The sequence below is a fragment of the Ruditapes philippinarum genome, unplaced genomic scaffold, assembly GCF_026571515.1.
Source record: "Ruditapes philippinarum isolate M1 unplaced genomic scaffold, ASM2657151v2 ctg1799_1_1_1_1, whole genome shotgun sequence".
Classification (NCBI taxonomy): Eukaryota; Metazoa; Mollusca; class Bivalvia; order Venerida; family Veneridae; genus Ruditapes; species Ruditapes philippinarum.
The window spans coordinates 22758-32500 of record NW_026853114.1 but is presented as its reverse complement, the minus strand read 5'-3'; the positions used below and the strand labels follow the sequence as shown (position 1 = coordinate 32500).

Genomic DNA, 9743 nt, shown 5'->3' with positions numbered 1-9743 from the left:
AGATTATTATGTTCAAGTTTGAAGACAATCCATTCAAAAATAACAAAGTTACAGCCAATAATAGCCAAAAAAATGAAAATTTCAATAATTTGACCTTCAAAGTCAAGGTCATTGATGAGTGAATGTCAAGGTCTGACTGGTTATTTTTAAGGGATATCCTTGAAGATTATTATGTTCAAGTTTGAAGACAATCCATTCAAAAATAACAAAGTAACAGCCAATAACAGCATGAACAAGCAAAAATTGGACTTTTAACCTTGAAGGTCAAGGTCATTTATGGATGAAGGTCAAGGTTAGCGTGGTCTACTGAAAGGTCTTGTCCCAAGGGTTGTTGTGGCCAAGTATGAAGACAATACACCAAGAAATAAAAAAGATATGATCCAGGTACAAGTTTTCGGACGGCAACGGCAACGGCAACGGAGACGGCAACGGCAACGGCAACGGCAACGGCAACGCCGACCTGACTATAACAATACCTCTACTTTTTTTTTCAAAAAAAAAAAAAGTCGAGCTAAAAATGATCACAAAAGCTTAACCAACATTTATTGTCTTTGACCTTTCACCTGACATCTATCTCTATGAACTTCTGATACCTTTGAGCTAAACAATTCAAAGAATACTTCACTTTACATTTGTGAATATTTAATGATGTTTTAAAACAATAATTATGATTTGTGCCTTAAAGGACAGAGGAACTCCCATTTAAATGCACACAGGAACTTGTATTATTTATCAACCAATGAGAAATAGATGAACAAAACAATATTTTGAGCATCATTAAACATGCAACATGTCTGCCGGTGCTTTCTTATTGTTTGGGTTTTAAGTTACCCTAACACTGATCAAATTACATGGCAACTTTCCTGCTTTATTTATGACTGCAAACTCTATTTACAAGTGCATTATTTTAAGCAAAAATTTGAACCTAATTAGAACCACTGGTCAACTTCCTAGATAGGTTCCTCATATTTAAGGCCCTGATGTCCAGTCAATGTATTTAAGATTTTGAATTTACTAGCCAGAATTCCAGTTTTCAATTTATTCTTGAAACTGTATATTTTATTAAATTTTCTTAAAATTTTCACTGGCCCGAACTATGGGCCACCGGGCCAGTGCTAAATTCGATGATGTCTCAAACCTACATGTACAGCAGTGAATGACAACAGATTCTAAGTCAGCATCTTAACCACTGAGCCATGAAAGCCTAACATGTAAGGGATTTAAATTTTCTAATATCATGTAAACTTTGATGATAATTAATAAACAAAAACCATAGTATAAAAAAATTAAACAATTTAAACAGCTAAAAGGAGCGACATAGGAGCAGCTGTAGCTGTTTAAGATGTTTATTTTATTCTTATTAGCATATATAACTAACCTATATGGTCAGTAACAATAGTCTCTACATTTGTTTAATAGGCATGCATAGTGGGTTATTTAAAGTTAGATCTATATGACATTTGAAAGAATGGTTTAAAACAGTGAATGGATGCAAAGTTTATGAGAAATAGAAATTTTCTCATTGGATGAGAAAGTACTACTGTAGGACACTGACTAAATATAGTTATAACCCTTGGATTTGAACTCATAAACCAGGACTTTATTTAAACTGAGGTGGGAGATTAGAGGCCCTTCCCTTTAATTTGATGGTTAATAACAGGGTAATTGTGCTTAATGGGAAAAAATTGAAGTAAAACTTAAAATAGCATTTTAAAGAAATCCTGCATTACTTTAAAGAAATGCCTTCGCGAGACACCTGTAAAATAGCTCTTTTTAAAGAAACAATGCCTAGTCAACCTAATTGTCACCCATGCAACAAGATATTGTGCTATTTTGTGTCTGGGCAATATCTCGCCTCTACAAAGCGAGACTCTGACCCAGAATGAAAATATCTCAGAATCTAGCTTTGGCATGTCAGTATATTTTGACTAAAACAAGGCTTGGCTAGCTCTGGGTTCAAAGATTTTATGATCTGCTCAATAACCTAACAACAGACTGACGTTCTTTACAGTAAACAGTTCAGTCTCGTTCAATGCCTGTGTCAGTGTTTCAGTAACCAACATGTAATTTTAGATTTACCTTATAAAGTTATAATAAAAATGTATATGTCACTTAATTTTGTAACCCTAGTCAAGAAGAGTTCTGTTTTCTTTTTACAAATGTCTGCAATTATCTCTACATACTAACTGTATACATATCTCAATTAAGTATGTTACAGCAATTTATCTTTGAATGATATCAATCACAGGAGCTTGACGATTCTATCATAATCAATTTACTAAGAAATTACGGCAAATATAACCCTCTATACAATAAATTATTTATTGTATAGAGGGGTTTATTTGCCGTTTTTCTTAATTATTTGCTTATATTTTTTCAGTCAAACTCCTGTCTATCATGCAATTCACAATTGACCCACATAACCCATTAGAAATACAAATTGATTTTAAGTGCTCTGTTGTACAGAAAAGGTCACAAAATGGGTGTTAACAACCTAGAAACTAGACTACTACATAAACACTTAATAATTACTAACAGATAGGGTGGGTAGGCTATTTGTAAGTTTTTTTTAGTAATGTAGGGGCTTGACATTTCTTCTGAGTCACACATGAGTGACCACCTCATGTCATGAATAGAAAGATTAAAAAAGTAAAAAAGAAAGACTGACAACTTTCTTTAAAATGAAGATTCCTATTGTAAATATTTCTCAATAAATACATTTCTATTACCAACGTTCAGAAAAAGAAACTGAATTTTCTTTACGACAAATTATCCCGATATTTTCCAAAAATGTCAACAAACAAAACCCTACCGTCTGAAGCAATTACGATGGGGTCTGTCGAACCCTCTGCCATTTTCTGTGCCTGGAATGAAGATTCGACCTTCCCTTGACGGATCTATCCAGTAACTGAACTCATATTTCTTCCATGAACGAATTCTCGGGACAAAAAATACACCCTACTAGGAACTCCGTTTAGCTGGATCTAATTCAGTAATTGCGGAAATTAATGTCACGTGACCAGTAATGTTTGGTTTTTAGCAAAGTTGCTTCCCTTTCTATAACGAAACCGAAAGTAGAACAAAAAATAGAACGTATTTAATAAGTAAACAACATGTTTACACCATTGGGAAGTGAAGATAGTCATATACATGTAAATAATTCTCAATATACATGTAAAGAACTCTTATTTTAGTAGAAAATCATCTAAATTCTTTCATTTTCATGCATGTCAATGAAAAAACTATTTGATTCTAATTAATTGAATCATATTCAATAGCTATACTTAGTATGCTTAGTCAATATATTACAAAGCAACCTAAATAGTACACGCCTTTATTTCTGCCTTTTTCATCATCTAATTTAATAACCACAGGTTCACGGTGCTACCTCCCTTTTCGGCCTTTTCCATCAATCATCGGATTTATAAAAATACTTTCAATGACCACCTTAAGTAGATCAAACCTGGCACTTACGATCATTTCTAAGACTCTGTTATAATAACGACAATACTTTAATAAGATGCTATCAGAAAAAGATATTTATTTCATTTTCTTTTATTTTCAATTTTCATTCTTGTTTAATAAAACTTCTCTTCCTTTAAATAAATTTGGGGTCATGGAAAGGATGTAGACTTCCGCGTCACGTGCAGGATTCCCAGTCCAATATCCTAGAATAGTTTTAATGAAAATAATTTGATTAAAACCATAAAAATGTACCACGTTGATCAATATATGAGACTTATTTAAAGTTCAAAGTCTGTTAATCATAAACCCTAAAATAAAGAAGGCCCTATAATATTGTATATCGGGACACAGACATATATACAAATGATCGGGATTTCCAAACAATAAATGGAATTCCTATGTAATACCCGTTGAAAATCACAGATTTACTAGAATTAGGGAACACGGACGCGGACGTTAACTAAAGTCATAAGACCAACTTAAGTTATATGGGGGCATTTTAAAATTTAAAATTCATTTAATAAGCATATAAGAAAGGTGATTGAAGAAAAAAGAGCTTTTCAAAGTAAACGCGAATTACACGAGTATCTTCTCAATCGGCACACCTCGGCTTTTATTTATAACCGAAATTTGACGGAAAGGACCGAAAAGATGCGATTGATTTTGTATCCTATGCAACATTCGTTCATCACTGTTTGAGGCCCTGTAAATAATACATGCATGTTTACTTTCAAGGCTTACCGGCTTTAATTCGCAATAATCTCGATGCGATGTATTTTGATGAATTATATGCATTTACTTAATTAACCTTTTACTCCATGAGCATATTGTGAAAAATGGTCGTTTTCATTGAAAAGCCTCCTGTTACAAGTTCCAACTGCTATAAAACTATGAAAAATGCTTTGAACAATACTGATGAAACTTGGCACATATGTTGATTGAACCATAGCCTCTGTAACAACATGCTCAATCTTAAATTTTCTGTTACCATGGCAACGGGGGACGTCTCAAAATTGCGACTACCCCAAACAGAAGGGGCAGACCCCTGATGTATCATTGTGATTGGGGGCCGCGCCGAAAAAGTGGTCACTTTTTTTAACAACATTTCTCAAACGAAAAACAGTATTTGGGGCCAAAATAGGGCATTTTAAACTGTTGAGACCTCAAAAAGGGGGGGGGGGCAAAAAGCCGTCAAAACACGTCTATATGAGGGAAAATGTTAATGCATTTTCGACATGCATTAATTAGATATATAGATCTATTATATTACCACAGTAATATGACTGGTAAACACTACAGTCTTACTTAGATTTGTTGATGAGAAAAATGATTTTTTTTTCACATACGTCTACTTTCTTGTTTCTTCTGACCGTTCTATTTTAACAAGTAATCATATCAGCGATGACGAGTGAATCATTTCTTGGAATGCTCTGTTGAAATTTGTAGTATAATTAAAATTATTACAATGTGATGATTCTGGTTAAGTTTAAACAGGGTCTTCCTATTTTAAAGACCCTGGTTTAATCCGGAAGTGAAAACTTTGACTCTACCCGCCCTGCCTCTCCTCACCCCTCCGCCCCATCCGTAATTTCATATCAGAACAGAACACATTCCTGATTTCATATCGAATAAAACAATAAAAAGCAGCCGCACGAGTTGACTCTTAATTTCACAGGGAAAATTTGCATGATCATCGGTTTGTCTGGCAAGTTTCCTTTAACACACAGTACAACCTCTGCAGAGGAACGCCCTTTATAAAGGAGACAAACTGTTTTGTGAGATGCTGAGAAGTACCTGTTGCTCTCAAAAGGTTTAATCTATTGTAAGGTTTTACTTTGGGAAGAGATTCTACTGTACTTGTAACGAGGGCATTGCTCTACGGATGGACACTTAAAAAGGTCGCACTGTATTTGTTTCCACTGTTTATCTTTACAATAATTCCTTTTGTTTTTTTCCAGTTTTCAACCATGTCATCACGCTCACCAACACAATGTTTATAGAATTTTATTATAAAGCAAAGGCTTTACTTATTATTCTTTATACGATTGTGTTGATATGGCTTAGCAATCATTGACATACACACCGATGATCATGCATATTTTCCCCTGAAAATACCAAAACAGACAGAAAAGTTACAAATACAGACAGAAAAGTTACGACTGCTGTTGAGCTGTTCTGCTGTTACTTTTTTTCCAGTTTATAAACATTCAGTTATGTCATCACAACTGTCAGACTATTTACTTATTTGTTGATTTTATTGTAAACATACTAGACAGACGTAACAAAATAAATTTTGTCACGTACTCCCAAGTTTTTAATATAAAGGGCAGCAACTCATTTTTTGGACTTACAAGGTTAGTCGTGTAGTTATTTGCCCTTTGAAGTTTATTTAAACGCAACAAATGAATAAATATCAATTACCTCATGTTTTTATTATTTGTACAAAGACGGTTTTTATAAAAACACCTTTAGAATATCCGCCAGATTTCCGTTTTGTGCATTGTTTAACGACTTTTAAAATATGTCTACAATTTAAAGAGGAAACACGCCTAACTTTTGTTAAATGCGTTTACAGAAATAAACCAAATGCACCCAAGTAAGGTTATTTCTACACAGTATATATAAACCTGTTTGCTTCACGTACTCGCAAGAAAGATACAAGTTAAAATATAGGGTACAGTGATCGGAAGTAACGTGTCCTTGTACTCGCAAGACAGGGTACAGTGATTTCGTATATATACTGTGTTCTAGCTCACTAGCTGTTAGTGCATAGGTCAGTCGGTTTAGTTATTTTGATATTCTTCACATTTTCTATGACATTCTTCGCAATTTAATTTGTTTTCACCGAAGAAGTATACCCGGTCAGGTTAAAAAGGTTGTAAAATTCTTTAAAGTTTATCAATCCAGTATGATATGATATTGTATGGGCTGATTAATAATAATGAAGTATATATAGGAAGTTATATATTATGACATACATGTACATGTACCACTGAAATTAATTATACAATGAATGTATTCACCATACTATAGTATTTTTTTTATTTTGGGGCTCTTGGAAAATTGAACAATAATTTTTTTGTAAAAAAAAAGAAAAGAAAACGAATTTTAATTTTCGAGTGTACGCTATTGATTTATTTTATATAAGTACATGTATGCCGCGAAGTATTAGATTTAAAGTGAAATGGTTCACAAAGGAAGGCATGATTATGTTGATTGTATTAAATATATGTGACAACAAACCACAAAATAATTATATATGGTTGTTGTTGGTAAGTGTAAGACACTGTTATTGTCACGTCTTTTCTGTTGTTGGTGTTTTTCTTCTTACTGGAACTTTTTTATTTCTATGAATGATAATGAAATTGTGATGTTTTTTTGTTCCTTTATATGCAGCTGTCTGTTCTCCGTTAGAATGTCATCAGTTAAAACTTTTTATATTCTTCTTATTATTTTTTTCTTTGCTTTTGTCATGTGACCACAGAATTATTATATTTGTAATTATTGTATGTAACGAGATACTGTAAATGTATAAGTTACCGAAATAAACTATTTCTTCTTCTTCTTCTTCTGTAAGAAGTATGGTTCGATTTGACATATATCTATGTACCAGGTAATTATAACTGTCCTTAGAAATCAAAATATTATTATTTTTCATATAAATGTTCATATTAATTACCAAAAAAATCAAAAAAAACTCTATCAACATTTTTTTTGTCCATAAGTATGTTATAAGAATATCCAAATGATGTGTTTTTATTGTATATACCAATAATTGAAATACTTATGGAATATGTGCAAATTGTAGACCAATCCAATAACTGATGTTTTTTATTGTGTATACCAATAATTGAAATACTTATGGAAAAATATGCAAATTGTAGACCAATCCTCTAACACTGATGAAATGTTATACTATTAAAACAACACAGTAAACAGTTATTATTAAGGATATGTCTGCTGTGTTGATAAGAACTGACTTTGGTATTACTGAAATACATTGAAAATGTTTGTCTGTCCATTTGTATACATGTCGGTTCGTTACCTCAATAACTTTTAAGCTGCTAACAAGTAGTAGAATAATGCCAATAACGTATGCGTGAACACAGATGAAGACTATTGTATCGTTCAATTTCCTTACATTGGTAGTATAAAAGATGAAAATCTGACGTTTATTAATTAATAAATTTTAATGGTTTATGGTTTGTAAATATTTTAACAGGGTCTGATGTTTGACATGCATTTCTTTATCACATAACCCGTGCCGCTTTAAACACTTTTGCACGACCGTGCATGTATTTTGACATGACGTCATTTGCGCGTAAAGACGCTCTAAATAATAACGTTGCATGTAGGCGCGTAAATAATAAAAAAGGATTACATTTTGTAAGGCATTGAAAAACAATGCACCTCATTCTAAAGTGCAGATAGTTTACCCTACAGAATTTATTCAAGATGGAAAGCTGATTCCTCTGTTTATGTATTTTGATGTTGTGCCACCGTATGTAGCTGATATAATCGGTGTTAGAGTGATAAAAACAGAGACTACAGTTCAAAGCTAAAGCCGGTGTTAGGGGACATGAGGGATGTTGCATTTTCCCATTATCCCTCATGTACAGACTCAATCAAACCGAGTGTGCAATGTTCATGTAATTTTGCTGTTTTCATTGCTTTCGAGGAATGTCGAGGAAACAGCTTTATGTTTTATATGGGAACATTTGAGCCGTGCCACGACACAACCAACATAATGCGTTTGCGACCAGCATGGATCCAGACCAGCCTGCGCATCCGCGCAGTCTGATCAGGATCCATGCTGTCCGCTTACTAACCCTATAACAAGTAGAGAAACTGATAGCGAACAGCATGGATCCTGAGACTGCGCGGATGCGCAGGCTGGTCTGGATCCATGCTGGTCGCAAACCCATTATGTTGGTTTTGTCGTGACACAGCTCATTTTACTTATCGAGAAACTCGAAACTTTACTTGAATTTGATTTTACTTTGCACAAGATGAAAAATATTTACAAATCAAAGTATAAAGAATTTAAGGTAAATAACTCTAGAAAACACATAAAGAAAGCAAAAAAGGCAAATAAAAAATAGTATTTAAAAGGTTATTTTGTCCAAGCTTTAGTTAAAGACGTGTTAAATGTTGTTTTTTTATTTTGGGTTTAAATAAAAGAAAAGATCAAAGGTATTTTTTATTTTTTTCGCCAAATGATCCAGTTATCTCAGATCTGAGAAGACAAGTAAAAAGATATCATGTATCTAGTAAGATTTTCTTTAATTGTTATTTTGACCTTACTCTTTCATGTCTTTGATCATTAAAGTTAGACAATTTAAAAGTTGAATAGTCATCCATTGTGAAAATGACCAATTAGTGTCTACTATTGCATTAAATGGTCTCTTATCAAATGTATATTAGATTTATGACATTGGCCTTAAAGCATTTAACAAACAGTACACCTTAGTTGCATTTTTATTACCATGTGCTTTGTAAGATTTATTGGACTAGCAACGATACAAATTTCAATATATAAAGCATTCATACCCTTTGCTGTATAACGTTTCATGATTTTAGCCTCAATTGTAATATTTTGGTAAAGTAATTAAAATGGAAATGGTTTTCGTTTGAGGTATATATCGGTGCTTGGCTATAGCTTAATCTTATAAGTATTATACATTAGATGTTTGGAGGTATATATAGGGACAGAAATTTAGGAAACTTACTGATGTGGTGATACTGTCTGATATGCCTGTGAAAGGTTAGTAAATGTGTTTGTTAAAAAAGCACAATAATATTAATTATATAATAAAATTTAATGCGGAGAATATTATATTTTTATTATGGTTCAGAAATTATTTAATAAAAGTCTAAATTTCTTATTGTTGAATGTTGATTAGTTCATTAAATGTATGATAAAAGTTATTTTTTATCTATTATATGTGTAACAATGTATAGAAACTGTGTACTAACAATAGACATCAAAGTTTAGAAAAAAATGAGAGAACGGAAAAAAAGATAAGCAGCACAAGTTAAGTCTAGGTTGACATTTCTACTTAAACAACAGTGAATCTGACTTTAAAAAAGCTATTGTTACACGATGAACTCCGCGAATGTCTATAATAAAGATTAATTCCTTTTGTCTTACATTCGTTAACAAATTGTTTACTATGGTTGCTATGAACTTTCATGTTATTATAAACAAACAAACTGTATAAATTTATACTGAACATGGTCACTCGGACATTGTATAACCTTTCATATAAATACCAACG

The 9743-nt window shown here is 32.5% G+C and overlaps 1 protein-coding gene across 1 annotated transcript in view; it reads right to left on the bottom strand.

Annotated features, from left to right (window-relative positions):
- The window catches only part of LOC132734257 (dentin sialophosphoprotein-like), a 33175-nt gene extending 30142 nt beyond the window's left edge, over positions 1-3033 (bottom strand). The window contains exon 1 of the mRNA XM_060720964.1: positions 2813-3033. Coding sequence (XP_060576947.1) covers positions 2813-2855 — 43 coding nt within the window. The 5' untranslated portion in view covers positions 2856-3033. The remainder of the gene's footprint in view (positions 1-2812) is intronic.
- Between the last annotated feature and the right edge of the window lie 6710 nt (positions 3034-9743).